General features: G+C 39.4%; 1 protein-coding gene across 2 annotated transcripts in view; it reads right to left on the bottom strand.

Annotated features, from left to right (window-relative positions):
* ttc27 (tetratricopeptide repeat domain 27) overlaps nt 1-18,060 on the bottom strand; it is a 152,173-nt gene that overhangs the window by 56,509 nt on the left and 77,604 nt on the right. For both annotated transcript variants that reach the window (XR_009064570.1, XM_057847718.1), the window contains exons 8-9: nt 11,349-11,461; nt 10,185-10,251 (exon numbers count right to left, since the gene is read on the bottom strand). Coding sequence is in view for 1 of the 2 variants with exons in the window: in XM_057847718.1 (XP_057703701.1) it covers nt 10,185-10,251; nt 11,349-11,461 (180 nt within the window). In the remaining variant the exon portion in view is untranslated. The remainder of the gene's footprint in view (nt 1-10,184; nt 10,252-11,348; nt 11,462-18,060) is intronic.

Below are 18,060 nucleotides of genomic sequence, written 5' to 3'. Positions count from 1 at the left end.
GGATGGGGGATACCGAGGACTTGAATTTATTTATTCATCTTTGTTGCTTCATTTGCCGTTTCTGATTGTGTATCATATTGCCTCTGCAAAGCCCTTTGAGACAACGTTGTTGTGATCCAGGGCTATACACAGGGCTGTACTTCATTTTAATTCATTATTTTTTATTGTTATGTGGTAGTTACTGATTGCATTTCCAATTTGATTGCACATACAGTATATAGTGGGCTAGGCCCACATTTTACTTTTGTTCGACATTGCAATTTAGTTGTTTTGTTTGCAACTGAACTGATCCCTGGATTGATATTGCGATAAAGATGCAGCTGCACTACAATATTTTCTTTGTCGTTTTAATATTTACTTGAATATTTTTATTGATGGGTCGTTGTGATTAAAATACAGTGACTGTTATTACTGATTTTGCACAGGAGTTCAGATGTTGCACTGTGTGAAAGGCTGCTACTGTGTGTAAAAAAAAAAGAGAAAGCCCTGGTCTCATTCAAAGCACTAATTAAATGCTATGATCTTTTTTTTTTTTTTTTTTTTTTTTTAATATATAAATCTAAAAGTATTTTCATTTGACTTCAACCAGGAGTGACACAAGAGCCAATAAAAAGCAGTTTAATGTCTGACCGCTTGTGTTGCCTCATGATTCACGAAAAATATGCTTTGCTTTAGAATTTTAATGCATCCCAGGCTTTTTAATGCATCGCGAATCGAACCGAATCGAATCGTGGCCCTCCGAATCGAATCGAATCGTGGCCCTCCGAATCGTAATCGAATCGAATCGTGAGGGCAGTGCCGATGCACACCTCTAAGAAAAACCATTCAGAAACCCTCACAAAGTTGGTGTTGTCCTTGTAGACACTACAATATGTGCTCGTCTGTCAATGTTAATTTGAAATTGTTGGAAATCTTTATTATTTTATTTATTTTTGTACTAAAACTTTTTAAATTTTTCCAGACAAAAACATTTTGAGTAGTTGTCAACTAAAACTAGACAAAGACTACCACATTTGAAATGACTTAAATATGACTACGACTAATAGTGAAGAAAATGAGTATTTGAACACCCTGCTATTTTGCAAGTTTTCCCACTAAGAAATCATGGAGGAGACTGAAATTTTCATCGTAGGAGCATGTCCACTGTGAGATCATCTATGAGAAAAAAAAAGAGAAAAAAAAAGAGAAAAAAATCCCCAAATCACAATGCATGGTTTTTTGAAAAATTTGTGTGATACAGCTGCAAATAAGTATTTGAATACCTGTCTATCATCTAGAATTCTGACCCTGAAAGACTTGTTAGTCCGCCTATTAAAAGTCCACCTCCACTGAATGTATTATCCTGAATGAAATGCACTCGTTTGAGGTCGATGGCAGCATAAAGACACCTGTCTACCCCATCCAATCCGAAGGACTCAAACTTGTATCATGGTCAAGACCAAAGGGCTGTCCAAAGAAACCAGAGACAAAATTGTGAAGTGAAGTGCGATCTCAAGAACACCATCCCTACTGTGAAGCATGGGGGTGGTAGAATCATGCTTTGAGGGTGTTTTTCTGCGCATGGGACAGGATGATCGCCTGTATTGAAGAGAGGATGACTGGGGCCCTATATTGTGAGATTTTGGGGTACAATCTGCTGTCTTCAGTCAGCGCACTGAAGATGGGTCGTACCTGGGTCTTCCAACATGACAGTGACCCGAAGCACACAGTCTCAGGTGTTCAAATACTTTTTTGCAGCTGTATCACACAAAGTTTTTTTTTTTTTTTTTTTAATCATACATTGTGATTTCTGGATTTTTTAGATGATCTCTCCCACAGTGGACATGCACCTATGACTAAAATTTCAGACCCCGACAAGATTTCTAAGTGGAAGAACTTGCAAAATAGCAGGGTGTTCAAATACTTATTTTCTTAACTGTAAGTATTTTATCCAAAAGACAGACAAAAATTAAAAGGGCTGTCAAAAATAACACTCATTCAAACTGTTCTGGCATTAAAAGTATTAATTCAATTTTTTTTTTTTTTTGGGGCATTAAGATTCAAAAATGTTGTTGTTGTTTTAAGGAGTTCTCATCTCCAGAAAGCAAATTTCTCAATTCCCTGAAACCTTGTGATTGTTTTTATAATAGTGCCAATTTTTGGCAATGGAAATTTGAATTTAGCAGTACTAGCTCAAGATGGAAAGGAATTTTGAAGGTTAATGCCGTTTATGGAAAAAATCAGCATTGGCACATCAGGCTTTCAAAAATCAGAAAACTGCGATCGGCGCACCCCTTCCAACAACAGTGGGAATGGCAAAAATTTGTTTTATAAGAATGCGTTAGGTTAGGGTCGCTCATGTACAGTACACATTGTTTTGCACAAAAAAAAAAAAAAAAAAAAAAAAAAAAAGCAAAGTGCAAGACGAAACGATTCAATTAAAAAAACAGAAAAGTAGTTGGGTGCACAGTCCAAATTTTAATTAAGGCACACACACCATTAAAGGCACTCTGGGATTTAGTTTTGGTAGTGCTTTTTGCTGTTAAGATAATTAACCACTAATGTGGATTGCATCTCAAGGATATCTGATGAATAAAATCATTATTTATTTATCAGTCTTTCAATAAAGGAGTCATGAATTCCTCATGAAACGAGTCAAGTGCTATTGGAGTTCATCTACTTTTATCATTTTTAAGGGTCATGAATTCCCCATGAAACGAGTCAAGTGCTATTGGAGTTCATCTACTTTTATCATTTTTATTAGCATATACGGCTCCTCAAATGTACAACAGCGTTCGGTTCATCAATATTGTAGAAAGAGAATCCCCTCACATGGGGGCGCGCACACACCCTGAGATGGGTGATGAGATGAGAGATAGGCAATACAAAGTGTACTGCCTTCATAAGGCAAAAGACCCTTTTAGGTCATTTAAAAAAGTTGTTTTTCGGCATTCCAATTTCAGCCTTCAATATGTTGAATAACCCGATATCCAGGTTTATTTGGCAGTACAAAAGACCTAGAGTAAGCCTTAAAACATTCACCCTTGGGAACAATAAGGGTGGACTTGCTCTTCCCAACATGAAAACTCCTCACCGGAGTTTAGGATGGATCTCAAGCTAGGTTGCGCTCCATCTGGCTTGTTTGGAAACACGGTAACATTTATTTTCTTATCTTGACAAGAAAAAATATACAATGTTGCTTTAGCCTTTAAAGGCTTCTAGCGTTAGCGTAGCATTCGCCTTATCATTAGCTCCATAATGGCGAGCATCCTCATAAAACACTGGCCAGTCTAGAGCAGAGCCACTTGGCTTTTCTTATCAGTAAATCTAGATCAGGGGTCTGCAAGTCCGGTCCTCAAGAGCCCCATCCGGCTTGTTTTCCACGTCTTCCTCCTTTGACACACTTGAAAAAATGACCAGCTCATCAGCAAGCTCTGCAGGAGCTCAACTGATTATTTGAGTCAGGTGTGTTGGAGGAGGAAGACATGGAAGTCCGGTCCTCAAGAGCCCCTATCCGGCTTGTTTTCCACGTCTTCCTCCTTTGACACACTTGAAAAAATGACCAGCTCATCAGCAAGCTCTGCAGGAGCTCAACTGATTATTTGAGTCAGGTGTGTTGGAGGAGGAAGACATGGAAAACAAGCTGTATAGGGGCTCTCAAGGAACGGAGTTGGATACTCCTGATCTAGATGATGTTAAACGCACTGAAATGTTTTTTTCTTCTGGCTTCGAGGTAGGTTTAATTGAAAATGATGTACTCTGTTCAACTGTGAGGGACTGAATCTAATACAAAAAAAACAGAAAATCACGTTGTATGATTTTTAAATAATAAATTTGCATTTAATTGCATGAAATAAGTATTTGATACATCACAAAAATCGAACTTAATATTAGGTACATAAACCTTTGTTTGCTATTACAGATACCAAACGTTTCCTGTAGTCCTTGACAAGGTCTGCACACACTGCAGCAGGGATTTTGGCCCACTCCTCCATGCAGATCTTCTCCAGAGCCTTCAGGTTTCGGGGCTGCTGCCGGGCAACACGGACTTTCAGCTCCCTCCATAGATTTTCTATCGGGTTCAGATCTGGTGACTGGCTAGGCCACTCCAGGAACTTAAGATGCTTCTTACGGAGCCACTCTTTAGTTGCCTTGGCTGTGTGCTATGGATCGTAGTCATGCTGGAAGACCCAGCCACAACCCATCTTCAGGGCTCTCACTGAAGGAAGGAGGTTGTCAGCCAAGATCTGGCGATACATAGCCCCCTCCGTCCTCCCCTCAATACGGTGCAGTCGTCCTGTACCCTTGGCAGAGAAGCAGCCCCAAATGATGTTTCCTTCTCCATGTTTCACGGCTGGGATGGTGTTCTTGGGGTTGTACTCATCCTTCTTTTTCCTCCAAACACGACGAGCCGAGTTTAGACCAAAAAGTTCAATTTTGGTCTCATCCGACCACATGACCTTCTCCCACTGCTCCTCTGGATCATCCAGATGGTCAGTGGCAAACTTCAGACGTGTCTGGACATGCCTGGCTTCAGCAGCGGGACCATGCATGCGATGTAGGATTTTAATCCATGACGGCATAACGTGTTTCCGATGGTTTTCTTCAAGACTGTGGTTCCAGCTCTCTTCAGGTCATTGACCAGGTCCTGCCGTGTAGTTCTGGGCTGATCCCCCACCTTCCTCATGATCAGTGATGCCCCACGAGGTGAGATCTTGCATGGAGCCCCAGAAAGAGGCAGATTGACCGTCAACTTGAACTTCTTCCATTTTCTAATAATCGCTCCAACAGTTGTTACCTTCTCACCAAGCTGCTTGCTTATTTTCCTGTAGCCCATCCCAGCCTTGTGAAGGTCTATTATTTTATCCCTGATGTCCTTACACAGCTCTTTGGTCCTGGCCATTGTGGAGAGGTTAGAGTTTGTTTGTTTGAGCATGTGAACAGGTGTCTTTTATACAGGTAACAAGTTCAAACAGGTGCAGTTACTTCCGGTAATGAGTGGAGAACAGGAGGAGTTCTTAAAAAAGAACTAAGAGCCGAAATATTTACTAGTTGGTAATGTATCAAATACTTATTTCATGCAGTTAAATACAAATTTATTATTTAAAAATTATACAATGTGATTTTCTGGATTTTTGTATTAGATTCCGTCCGTCACAGTTGAAGACAACTTATGATACAAATTACAGACCTCTACATGGCTTGCAAGTGGGAAAACCAGCAAAATCGGCAGTGTATTAGCTTTTCCTGCTGAGTGTATTATCTTTCCAAAGTTGGCGTTGTCCTTGAAGATGCTACAATATGTGCTTATCTGTCTACGTTCTTTCAAAATTGTTGGAAACCTTTATTTATTTTTGTAATAAAACCTTCAAATTTTGCAAATGAAAACATTTTGAGTAACTGTCGGCTAAAACTAGATGAAATTTGTATGGGATTTCAAGTAGAAAAACTGTCGGTGTTAGGATTAGCGATCAGGCAGCATAGAATAGGATATCAACATATCCACACTTACAAATGATTCACATTATACTGGGTTCTACACCTCACGTTGCTTATTTGTGTACACTTACCCACCCACACCTAATGACATCTCTTTCTGACCCACCCCCCTCTTTTTTCTCCTCGGTGATTAGGGCCCCCCACATGGTATACAATTAGCTACAATATTCATAGTTAGTGTGGGCATTGAATGTATTTCTTGCTGTTGTTTGTTCTTCTCTTCTGTCTCTCTTTTTCCATTTTCCTTTCTGTCCCCGCATAATCCCTTCCTCGTCACTCGATTCTCCTAATAAACGCAACACAATGGGTTATCACAATGTGAGTAAATCATAGTCCCATGTGATATATTAAAACTCTTCAGACCAATAGGACACTCAGATTCCCATTCTCCGTGTCAAGCAGCTAAACAGAAGAAATTTGAGCTTTGGTCGACTAAAACTAGATGAAGACTGAAACATTTTGAGATGACTAAAATATGACTAAAAGTAAAAAAGTATTTTCGCCGAAAAGACTAAGACAAAAATTAAATGGGCTGCCAAAACCAACAACGGGAAACATATTTCATCAATATCATCCAAAACCAATTGCCACCAAAAACATATCTCATTTACCAAAAACATCTCTCATTTATTGTATATAGAAAATCTGTTGATGTTGTAGATCAGTGGTCTCCAAACTATTCCACATAGGGCCACAGTGGGTGCAGGATTTCACTCCAACAAAACAAGACCAAACCTTTTCAACAATCTGGTGTTTTATAACCTAACCATACTCACATATTTTTGGACTGCCTGAAGTTAGATGCTTTTTGGAAAAGTGTGAAAGACGTAATTGACAGAGTCCTGGTTGTTGTCTTGGAGCTTACCCCAAAACAGTGAATCCTCAATCTAACCACTCAAGAGGTGTACACTCGGGAACAAAAGTGTATTTTACAATTACCACTAATAGTGGCCAAAAAACTGGTGACTATTTAATGGATGAATCATATGGGTGCAACGGTACATGTATTCGTATTGAACCGTTTCGGTACTTGGTGTTCAGTTCAGAACAGAGGCGTACTGAACGAGTTTCTGACGTAATGCAACCCTTACTTTTCGAGGCTGTGAGTCGATCGGGTTACAGTTTCTTTGTGTAGATTATATTTACTCCATCTTCTCTACTATAATGAGGACCAACACGGTAGGACAGTAAGAAACATCAACGGCGCGACAGCGTGGCCGCCGCGAGAACACAGTGAAACGCGGCCATTAAAGTCAATCAGCCAATGCACACCAGTTGCAGTGCGGCCGCGTGTTAGGGTTAGGTCCCAGAAGCGGCTCAACGCGATGCACGCGAAAAGAACGGCAGAGTTTATTATTTGAAGCGAGACGCGGCCCTCCCGCGTCAATACTACTAGCTAGCAGACCGGGCAGACCGGAAGTCACGCGTGTAAAAATACGGTGGACCCGGTCGATTTTCAAACTAATATGCAATCGTAACCCACTTTTGAGTCCATCAGATCTCTTGAGTGGTAGATCGGGGCACAGTTGACTTGTCTTTGTTGATTTACAGTTGTCTTCTCTGCTATAATAATAACCAACACGGCCCCGTGTTCAATACAAAACCCTCCTACCGCAACAAAACAAGTAGGAACTAATATTCACATAGGAACTAAAGTTATACAACATAAAATATACAGTATAAATGAATACACACATTTGTAAAATATAAACACATAATAAAATAAATAAAAGCCCATTTAAATAAAATAAATTGAAATGAGCTAAAACACCTGTAATTAAATAATAATAATAAGACACAGATCCTGCTTACGCAATTAAATTTATGAATTTCTGTGTGGCGCTTTAACTTGAGAAAATCCACCAATAAAGCTTTTGAAAACCGTTTATAAGAAAAAAAAATTCATTGAGGCATTTCGTTTGTAAAATACATGTTAAAATCTTTGTCATTGGGATTGCTTTTCTCTTTAGCACAGGACTTCTTTTTTCTTCCTTCTTTCAGAAAGAAATCTGAAAAATACGTGGGGTCTGAAAGGCAAATTGTTGGATTATTATCTTTAAATACCCGCTACTTTTTGAGCAGAATTCTGGCTTTCTACTGTTCCTATTGTTGAAAGCACAAAAGTGTGTAATAAACAACGAGCACATTTATATTTTGCATTTTGTTTTCTTACTGTACCAAAAATGAACCGAACCGTGACCTCAAAACCGAGGTACGTACCGAACCGAGATTTTTGTGTACCGTTACACCCCTAATGTATCGATCCAAAAACTCCATGTCGCGTGTATTACAGAGTGTCAAGACACAGCTGTGAATGGCCACAGCCGGATTTTATGGGTGAAACACAGTAATATAACAAGGGGAGCGATGCAGAAAACACAGAAATCGCAGACATTTATATTTACCCTTTTAAACGTTTTTTTCTACTTTTATTTGTTTGAATCGATTATTTATCATCTAAAATATTGGGAAAATATGACAGTAACGAAAAAAATACGATTAAGCGATAGTTATGAGGTAGATGTCCGTGACTTTTTTTACAGAGGCTGATTTTTTCATTGTGACGCAATTTGTTTACATGTTTAAAATATGTGAGTGAATTTTCTAAAGTTGCTTTTTTTTTTTTTTTTTTTTTTTTTACTAAATATTAGACATCAATTCATGATTCTAAGCTAATAATGACAGACATTACGAATAATAAATACGATAACTTACCTTCTTTTTATGGCTAGGTTGAAACAAAAGCGGTTGCGCGACATCTGTAAACGGGGGGTTTCAGGGTAAAACGGACTAATTTAAAATAGTTCGGGGACTTATTGCGCCATGAATCTTCTATGGCAGCATATGGACATATTGTTCTATCAAACACAACAGTTCTTTTGGCTTAAAATACAACAGTTCTTTTGGCTTAAAATACAGCTGTTTATTTTAAAGGGGGGGCAAGAGCAGAAGCTGCTTTTTCAGCCTTGTCTGCATTTTCTGCCATACAGTATATATAGCCCTTTTCACACACATATCCAGTGAAATTCCCATGTAAAGTGACGGGGGATTTACTCACGTCAATGCTTTCAAGCATATAGAGATGTCCCGAGAATTACGCGGGTTGGACACTTTCACACACTTGTCCCGTGTTGCCCACTGGCTCTCTCTGTGCAGGGAGGGCTGCTGGCGCGATTACATCATTTTTGGTCAGCATCGACTGTCACAATGTTGGTGAAATTGTGTTTTGTTCCGGAGTGAGCATTCCCGACGTCGTAAGAGCCAGCCCGAAAGCCGACGAGGGAAGGAAGAATCCCGCTGGCATTGTTTTGTTGTTTTATCGACTCTCTGCCTACTGCTTAGGTTAGTATTATTGATCCCCGTCTACCTTCTGTCACGGACCCATTGTGTTATTCCCCCTTATCCGCGATCATGTGTATTTTTGTTTGTATTTAATAAACCCTTGAAGGCATCTCTCCATTGTTTTCTGCTTTGAGGTACAACCATGTTTCCGCAGTTCTGGACCCTAACATCGGCAACAAAATAAACCACACATTTCCAAAGATGGACGATGGACTCTTCCTCGGCTCTACGATCACGTAGCAATTTAATTTCGTTATGTTTTGTTGAGTTTAATTTAGCTATTTCCAGCTTGTTATGTTGATAATTGTGATGTTTAGCGCTTTTCGTCTTACTGCGAAGAGAGAGGAAGTGACGATCGGCCTGCCATGATATTTACATCATCAGCCATCATGCTTTGACCCGGGAATTTAACACCTGCTTTCACGCACACCACTTTCCGGGAAAGTCCCGGATATTATACTAAGACGCGACCCATGAAATGTCCGCGTAATCTCCGTGTCAGTCGACCCGGGAAATTTCTTTCACACATAAGGGCTACCACCTTTAGATCCCGGATTTTCCCGTTATTTCGGCGTGTGTGAAAGGGGCTAAGTTTCCTGAAATTGGAGGGCTATTGGAGAATACTTATCGTGTCGAAGGGAAACCCATAATATGCTGTGTTATTATGAATATTGAGTCATATATATAGGTGTATTTGCTTTTCAATAACTAGATTTTTTTTTTCTATTTGCCCCAACATATGTATGCATTTTGTATACTATTGATATCAAGGATTCTTTTGTGTTGCATTGTTTGTGTGTTCGTGAAAATCAAGTTTAAAAAATACATTTAAAAAACTTGGTTTTAAGTCATGTTTATATACCAAACGTTAGATATTTTTCAATCAGTAATCCTTATTCTTGATATTTTTCATGAATAACGGAAATAAAACAATACATCCATACAATTAAAATGAATACAGTATTTGTGGCCCCCCCAAAAAACTAGTTGATAAACATTAATAACATAACATTTTTTAATATCTGTTTTTGCTGTTCAGGAAAAAAACATGAATAGAGACTAAGAGTAGTTTTATCTTTTTGATTTGATTATAAAAATACATTCAATGAATAAGAGCATATATATTTTTACCTCATTGCCTGCCATTGACAATGATAGATGTCCAATTCATTTAAACTGTGAAGACTGGCTGTGAATCCTTACCTTTTAATGCTATTGGCAGCGCTATACGACTAATCCATTTTGACTGGTGGGGCTGGCAGCTATCATTCACTGCCAGCCTTGCCCAGTCAATAAGATTGGACGCCTAGTGCCTTCAATAGCAGCCAGTGAGTTAAATGAGTGCCCACATTAATGATACCTACCGATGTAAAAGCCAGAAGTTCTTCTTGTGTCAATTTGTGGACAGGGTTGTTCTTTTGAAAATCCGTGCTGTAAAAGACAGTAAATTCCACAGCTGTCCAAGTATAAGGTACACAACAATTAATTCACAAATCATCTTCACGGCGGCAAAAAAAGCTAAATACAGGCCACGTTTACACGACAACGATCTTACGCAGTAACGCAAAAGTGGCGTTTTGCCGTTATTTCAATTCCATGTTGACACGAGCATTATGTGTGGGGGGAAACTGCATGCGCACGGAAGCGTAATAGTGCAGGAAAAACCCCAATTTGCTGATGTAGTATGCATTCCCAATGTGTAGGTGGCACCACCACCAAAACTTGATTCCTGCGTATAACCCTTCCCTTCTGACGTTTCCTCTTTCGCCAGTTCAAATAACAACATGGCTAAGCGCATCAGGCAGAGTAATTTTGTGTGGACTGATGAGGAGCAGTGTTGTTAATCTTACTTTAAAAAATGAATTAGTTTAGAGTTACAAATTACTTCTCCCAAAAATTAATTGATTTAGTAACTCAGTTACCTCATTGAGAGAGTAATTAGTTACTCAACACAGTAGCTGACGTCACTTTTCGTGTTCTACACATTACTATACATTCTATAACATCTTTCACATCAAAGATGTTTATATTAATCCATTGAATAGATTTTTTAATTTAAAAAACAGGTCATACTTTTTATTTTTTTTAAGCATTCCAGCTATATAAGAGGGTAACCGTATACAAACTTTAACTCTCAAATGCAGTGAGGAAAAAATGCCTTTTTGTTTTTCCTCTTGTACTGAATCCGCAGTGAACATTGACATTTTTTGCATTTTTTGTCACCCCCGTTGTCGTGTAAACAGCCCCACGTTCACAAAATCCTTTCAGCAAAGCATCCCACAGTAAAAGAAAACTCAATATTTTCAATTTATAGTATATGTGAAGTTACATGACAGCCCTGATGTTCATCAATCTCCAAGCAATCCCCACTGACCTTCATTTGACTTTGTAATTTGCCTCACCGGCAGTAAATTAATTCAGCCGATAAACCTGATAATCTAATATGTATGGCATGTAACGGCTTTTACTTGAAGTTGACATGAATTCAAGAGCTGTTGGTGCTTGAAGGTCAACTTGTAAAGACTTACGAGAGGCCCAAGATGACAGCCTGCTCCTCCGCAGTGAGTTCCGGCAGCTCATACTGGTCCGGATCTTCTAAACGAATCTTGTCCAACACTGTGTCATCCCCAAGATTGCAATCCTGCAAGTACAGAAATAATAATCAGACACGAAAGAAAAGAAAAAAGTTAACCAACTGGCAAATCATCACTTTCAATCAACTTTAGACCATTCGTCTTTGGCCAACTTCTCCATGTCTCTGAGATTTGAAGGGTGCCTTCTCCAAAGTGCCATTTTCAGATCTCTCCATAGGTGTTCTATGGGATTCAGGTCTGGACTCATTGCTGGCCACTTTAGAAGTCTCCAGTGCTTTCTCTCAAACCATTTTCTAGTGCTTTTTGAAGTGTGTTTTGAGTCATTTTCCCGCTGGAAGACCCATGACCTCTGAGGGAGACCCAGATTTCTCACACTTGGCCCTACATTATGCTGCAAAATGTGCTGGTAGTCTTCAGCCTGCATAACGCCACGCATACGGTCAAGGAGTCCAGTGCCAGAGGAAGCGAAGCAAAACATCAGGGAACTTCCACCATGTTTGACTGTGGGGACCGTGTTCTTTTCTTTGAAGGCCTCGTTTTTTGGGGGGGTCTTCCTGGCAAGACGCCGACGAATAGTACGGGTTGACACTGTTGTACACTCGGACTGCAGGACAGCTTGAACTTGTTTGGATATTAGTCGAGGTTCTTTCTCCACCATCCGCACAGTCTTTCATTGAAATCTCTTGTCAATTTTTCTTCCCGTCCACATCTAGGGAGGTTAGCCACAGTGCCATGGGCTTTACACTTATTGATGACACTGCACACGGTAGACACAGGAACATCCAAGTATTTGGAGATGGACTTTTAGCCTTGAGATTGCCCATGCTTCCTCACAATTTTGCTTCTCATGTCGTCAGACAGAGGAGGTCTTTTCTCCTTGCTCAATGTTGTACACACAAGGACACAGGTTGAGTCAACTTTAATCCATTTTAACTGGCCGCAAGTGTGCTTTAGTTATTGCCACCTCCTGTTATGTGCCACAGGTAAGTAACAGGTGCTGTTAATTACACAAATTAGAGAAGCATCACATGATTTTTCAAAGGGTGCCAATACGTTTGTCTGGCCCATTTTTGTAAAATGATAATGACCCCCCCACCCCCCAATTCGATTTTGTGTTTTTTCATTGAAAGCAAAATAAATGAAGATATTACTAACAAAGCATTTGTAATTGCAATAATTTTCTGGGAGAAATTGAGCATTATCTGACAGAATAGCAGGAGTGCCAATACTTTTGGCCAGCAGTGTATTAGCGTCCACATGATGGTGCTACAAACGCAGAATTCGCACATCTTCACTTCGAACTGAGTTTTTAAGAATCTTCGTTTTCAATGCCCAAAATGTGCGTGTGCATGATAGGCCAAACTGTAGAAAAAGTTTTTCTTTTTGCCAAACAACCTGCTACATGGCCAAAGTGAGCGGCTTTTCTCATCAGCAGCGTGAGCGGATTTGAGTGGACCGACTCAATGAAGCACTTGAATAAAGACAAATATTTTTCTACGTTATTCTTGTTAAAGAATAATTCAGTGGGACAGTAACATGTTTAAAACTTTTATTTATTACAAAAAATTTTTTGAAACTACTCTATTTTAGAGATACATGCCTGTGTGCTTTTATAAATTTTAAAACTCAATATCTTGCACTAGTTGAAGTATCGTAATACGTATCACATCGCCACACAGGTATCGGGATACGGATCGGAATGTGACAAAAGCGGATCGCCCCAGCCTGATTAAATACTATGAAAATATCTACATTATTGGTGGCCATAACCAGTGTATTTCTGTTGTTATTAACATGTAAACAATAAAAAAAAAAATTGTGAATATGATGACTCATTTTCAAAATATTGAGGCGGGGTGAGTTATCTCGTGAGTTAATAAAGATCAGTATGTCATTAATATTATAGTACATTCAAAAGTGCGTTGATTAGAGTGTAACCTTTCCACATCCGACGTAAAATTTGACTCGTCATTTGTCACGACGATTTACGACAGAGAAATCAACATAGATCCCAAGCAGTGTTGTTTTTGGCAGCCCTTTTAATTTTCGTCTAAGTCTTTTGGACAATAATAATACTTTTTAGTCTTGGTCATAGTGTAGTCTTCTTGTTTGCCTTCGTTTAGTTTTTGTTTGACAAAAACCCAAGGCTAATTTCGTCTAGTTTTCATTGATGTTTACTAAAAATGTTTTCCTCCGTAGAATCAAATACCCCTCCAAAAATAAATAAAGGTTTCCAATAGAGCTGGGAATCTTTGGGCACCTAACGATTCGATTACGATTACGATTCAGATGGTCCGATTCGATTCTAAAACGATTATTGATGCACCCCCCCCCCCTTTTTTTTTTTTTTTTAATATTTTGTACATTTGTTCCAAAATTGTTCAAAAATACTCTCAGGCTAAACCAAACTACTATTTCAGTATCAAGTTAACATATAGCAGTAAACAAATATACAAAAATAACATATTGGCATTCATCTCAGCATGTTTTAGTCTCCCAAAACAAGTTTTTAGCTCGCTATCGTCTCGTCATCGTCAGGAAAAAAAAAAAAGGAAAAAAAGAATTTGATATTATATTTTCGTTATTGTCATCGTTGACTAAAACAACACTGGTCCCAAGAAGGTTAGTGCAGGTAGCGAAAAAAGGAAAAAGGTAACACTCACCATTTAAATTAAGAAGGAAATGATAGAAAAATATGAGAACGGTGTGCACATCAGTGAACTGGCTCGACAATACGGCCGGAATATGTCTACGATCTCGACGGTTCTCCACCTCCACCCGCCATGTCCTCTGACCTCTGGTCGCCAGTCTCTATGAGTTAAGGTAAATATAAAAACGCTTCTTTACAGTGGTATGAAAAAGTATCTAAACCTTTTGGAATTTTTCACATTTTTGCATAAAATCATCAAACGTGATCTGAGCTTTGTCGATATCACAAAGAAAAAAACAGTGTCTGCTTTCACTAAAACCATCCAAACATTTATAAGTTTCACATTTTAATTAGGATACTATGAAAACAATGACAGAAGGGGGAAAAATAAGTGAACCATCACATTTAATATTTTGTGCCCGCCCCCCTCCCCGGCAGCAATATCTTCAAATGGAGGCTTTCTATAGCTGCTCATCAGTCTGGCACATCAATCAGGACTAATCTTGGGCAATTCTTCTCTACTAAACTGCTGTAGTTCGTTCAGATTCCTGGGATGTCTGGCCAGAATCGCTGTCTTTAGGTCATGCCACAGCATCTCAATGGGGTTCAAGTCTGGACTTTGACTTGGTCACTCCAGAACGTGTATTTTGTTCTTCTGAGACCATTCCGAAGTTGATTTACTTCTTTGTTTAGGATTATTGTCTTATTGCAGCATGCATCCTCTTTTTAGCTTCAACTGTCTGACAGACAGCCTCAGGTTGTCCTGCAAAACATCCTGATAAACTTTTGAATTCATTCTTCCATTAATGACTGCAAGTTGTGCAGGCCATGAGGCAGCAAAACAGCCCCAAATCAAGATGCTCCCTCGACCACGCTTCATCAGGTTTCATCAGTCCACAAAATATTTTGCCTAAACTTCTGTGGAATGCCAAAGTTTTTTAGACAGCAGTGGCTTCCTCCGTTGAATCCTCCTATGAACACCATAATTGGCCATCATCTTACATATAGTTGATGTTAGTGATGCAGCGATACAGGTAAGTCACGGTTCAGTACAATTTTCGGTATGAGGGACACGATTTTCGATTCAATACATTTTATGCTCTGAAACAAAAAATACAAGTGTTTTGTTTGTTTTTTTTATTTTGATAACAAGCAAAAATAACAATCCCGTCATATAAATATGCATTATAGTCAGGGGTGCACATAATTTTTTTGCCCAGGTTCTCAGAGGAGGACCTGGAGATGTGACTTGGTCCTCATTGAGCTTGAGAGCCGACCCGCCTGATGCGATAAAATTATGACAAGCTTTACTTAGAGCCAATTACCTTTAATTAATTATATAAACAATTAACGCTTGATTAACATCAACTGGCACAACAAAATTGCCATTACTTTGAAGTGAAATGTAAAGTAATAAACATAAAAGCACCAATTCAAAATAAAGGGCATTCATATGCGGCTCTCACATTAACTCCAAGCCTTTGTAAAAGTGGGATGTCCTCCTCATAAGAGCTCATGGAACGTGCATGTTTAGCTTTGTGAAATGCGAGCAAAAACACGTTTGTCAGCGCATGGCGCTGTTCTACAATAACTTTATTCCGCCACTTGTCCATAGGGCGAGTGGGGTCCTGTCTGACATCGATAGTTTGATTACTTGCCACATGCTCTGTTTTTTTCGTGCTTTTCAAAGTTTGGATGGCTAAAATTCTTTGACCCTACATAAAATGCGCTGCTCTTATTAGTGACATTGGGATTCTCACGGCAAATGTTGCACCACATTTCCGTGCGAGCATCATTTGCTTCTAGCCATGGTACCTCCTGCAGCCACTTTTCAGCAAAAGTCCTTTTTTTCGGTAGCTCCGGTGATGTCTCTGTCGTCTGTCTGTCTTTTGACGGGGGTGGGGGAACACGGAAATAATTACTCGGTGGGGCCCGCCTCTTTGACATTTTGAGAAGTGATTTTCTCGTGTCCGCCGCAAATACAGTGGTCAGCTAGGCCTGTCGCGATAACAAATATTATTGTGCGATAATTATTCTCATAATTTATTGCGACATGCGATATTATTGCGCCCCCCCAATTTTTTTTCAACCAATTTACAATAACACAGTGAGAATACAGTATACATTCATAGATAAATTCAAAAATACTTTTTAAGAAATCACAACTAAAAACAATAGACCATGCCTCTTAAGTAAAAAAAGAACAACAATATTACAACAGCACCACAGAATAAATAAAATGTGTTAAAAAATAAAAAAAAGAGAGAGAAAAAAAAATTGCACTTAATAACTTAAGCATTTAGGCAAATGAAAACTTTTCCCCGTCATAGCTTCTGCAATGGTGTTCCATAGGGATGCAACGATACAGTTAAGTCACGGTTCGGTACGATTTTTGATCCGATTCAATACATTTAATGCTCTGTAAAAAAAAATAACAATTAAATTTTTTGTTTCGTTTTTTTTTTTTTTTTTTTTTTTTTTTTGGCTAGCGAGCAAAAATTAAATTGCCATCATATAAACATGTATTTTAGTGCATAATATTTACTGTATGTGCTTACTTCTTACTGATCTGAAAAATGTTTGTACAAAAGAGCTGAGAACAATCTTTACTGTTTGTAAAGTGAGGCAAGGCACACTGTTGATTGCTACAGTTTTCTTAACAGCTAAGTTTACTACATGAGCAAGACATCCTATTTGTGGTCCGAATCCATCTGTGTCATGTACTGAAATAACAATATTTGCAACATTATCTGTAGTCACTGGTATGGAATGATTTGGCCTTCTTAACTTCCATTCAGGCATGACAGTTTAGAATTCATCGATGTAGTATATTGACTACGAAACCCATAATCACTCTGTGCTCACGTAGCCAATGGCATGGGACGTAGCACATCTAGTGTGCCATTTCATATCTGGTGTGTGCGCGCATTAAAAAAGTTAACAAGCGCCGCTGAAGTCACGTCTGCTCATTACTACACAACACCAGCATATGACACAGCGCTCTTAATTTCATTCAGCTCTTTATTGTCAAAGCGAGGTTGTTCGTAGCAGCAACAATGTTTTGGCGGACTTCATTGTAAAAATCCGGCGTTGTGCCGAAAAACAGCCACCCGCGTGAAATGTCACTCCTGACGGGAGCGCCCACACGTCAACGACACCGGCGCGCTGTAGATTGTCCACAGTCACTCCGGAGCACTGATGCGGCCGGTATACGTTGAACAACAGGATATAATGGGAACGATTGGCTCCGGCGCTACTTTTTGCCGGACTTGGAACGAAGATGCATTTTGTGCAGTTGGTAACGAGGAATCCGAACTTTTAACAGCACGTCTCCCGCACGCGCGCACGCATGTGCACGCAAGGCGATAAATCGCAGCGGAAAAATTACCGCCTTCATATTTATATATCACGCGATAAATGGAATTATTGCATATTGCGACAGGCTTATGGTCAGCCATTGGTACGCAAAAGCGTATGGAAGCCGTTGAGGGCCAGCGCGTTTGTCTATGTCCGGTACGCATGCGCGCATGCAGACCACTTATGTGCACCCCTGATTATAGTGCATAATATCTATGTGCTTCTTACTGATCTGAAGAAATTTTGTATAAAAGTGCTGAGAACAATCTTTACTGTTTGTAAAGTGAGGCGGGGCACACTGTTCATTGCTACTGCTCTCTTAGCAGATATGTTTACCACATGAGCAAAACATCCTATTAGTGGTCCGAGTCCATCTGTGTTATGTACTGATTTAACAATATTTACAGCATTATCTATAGTCATTGGTATGGATTGATTTGGCCTGCTTAACTTCCATTCAGTCATGGCGGTTTTTAATTCATCGATGCAGTATATGGACTACGCGTCCCATGATCACTCTGGGCTCATGCAGCCAATGGCATGGGACTTTGGGGCAGGGGGTGGGGTGGAGTCTAACGTAGCATATCTAGGTTCCCATTTCATGATGTCTAGTGTGTGCGCGCGAGTATTGTCAGGCAT

The sequence above is a fragment of the Corythoichthys intestinalis genome, chromosome 10 (genome assembly GCF_030265065.1).
Source record: "Corythoichthys intestinalis isolate RoL2023-P3 chromosome 10, ASM3026506v1, whole genome shotgun sequence".
Classification (NCBI taxonomy): Eukaryota; Metazoa; Chordata; class Actinopteri; order Syngnathiformes; family Syngnathidae; genus Corythoichthys; species Corythoichthys intestinalis.
This window is presented reverse-complemented; position numbering and strand designations above follow the sequence as displayed.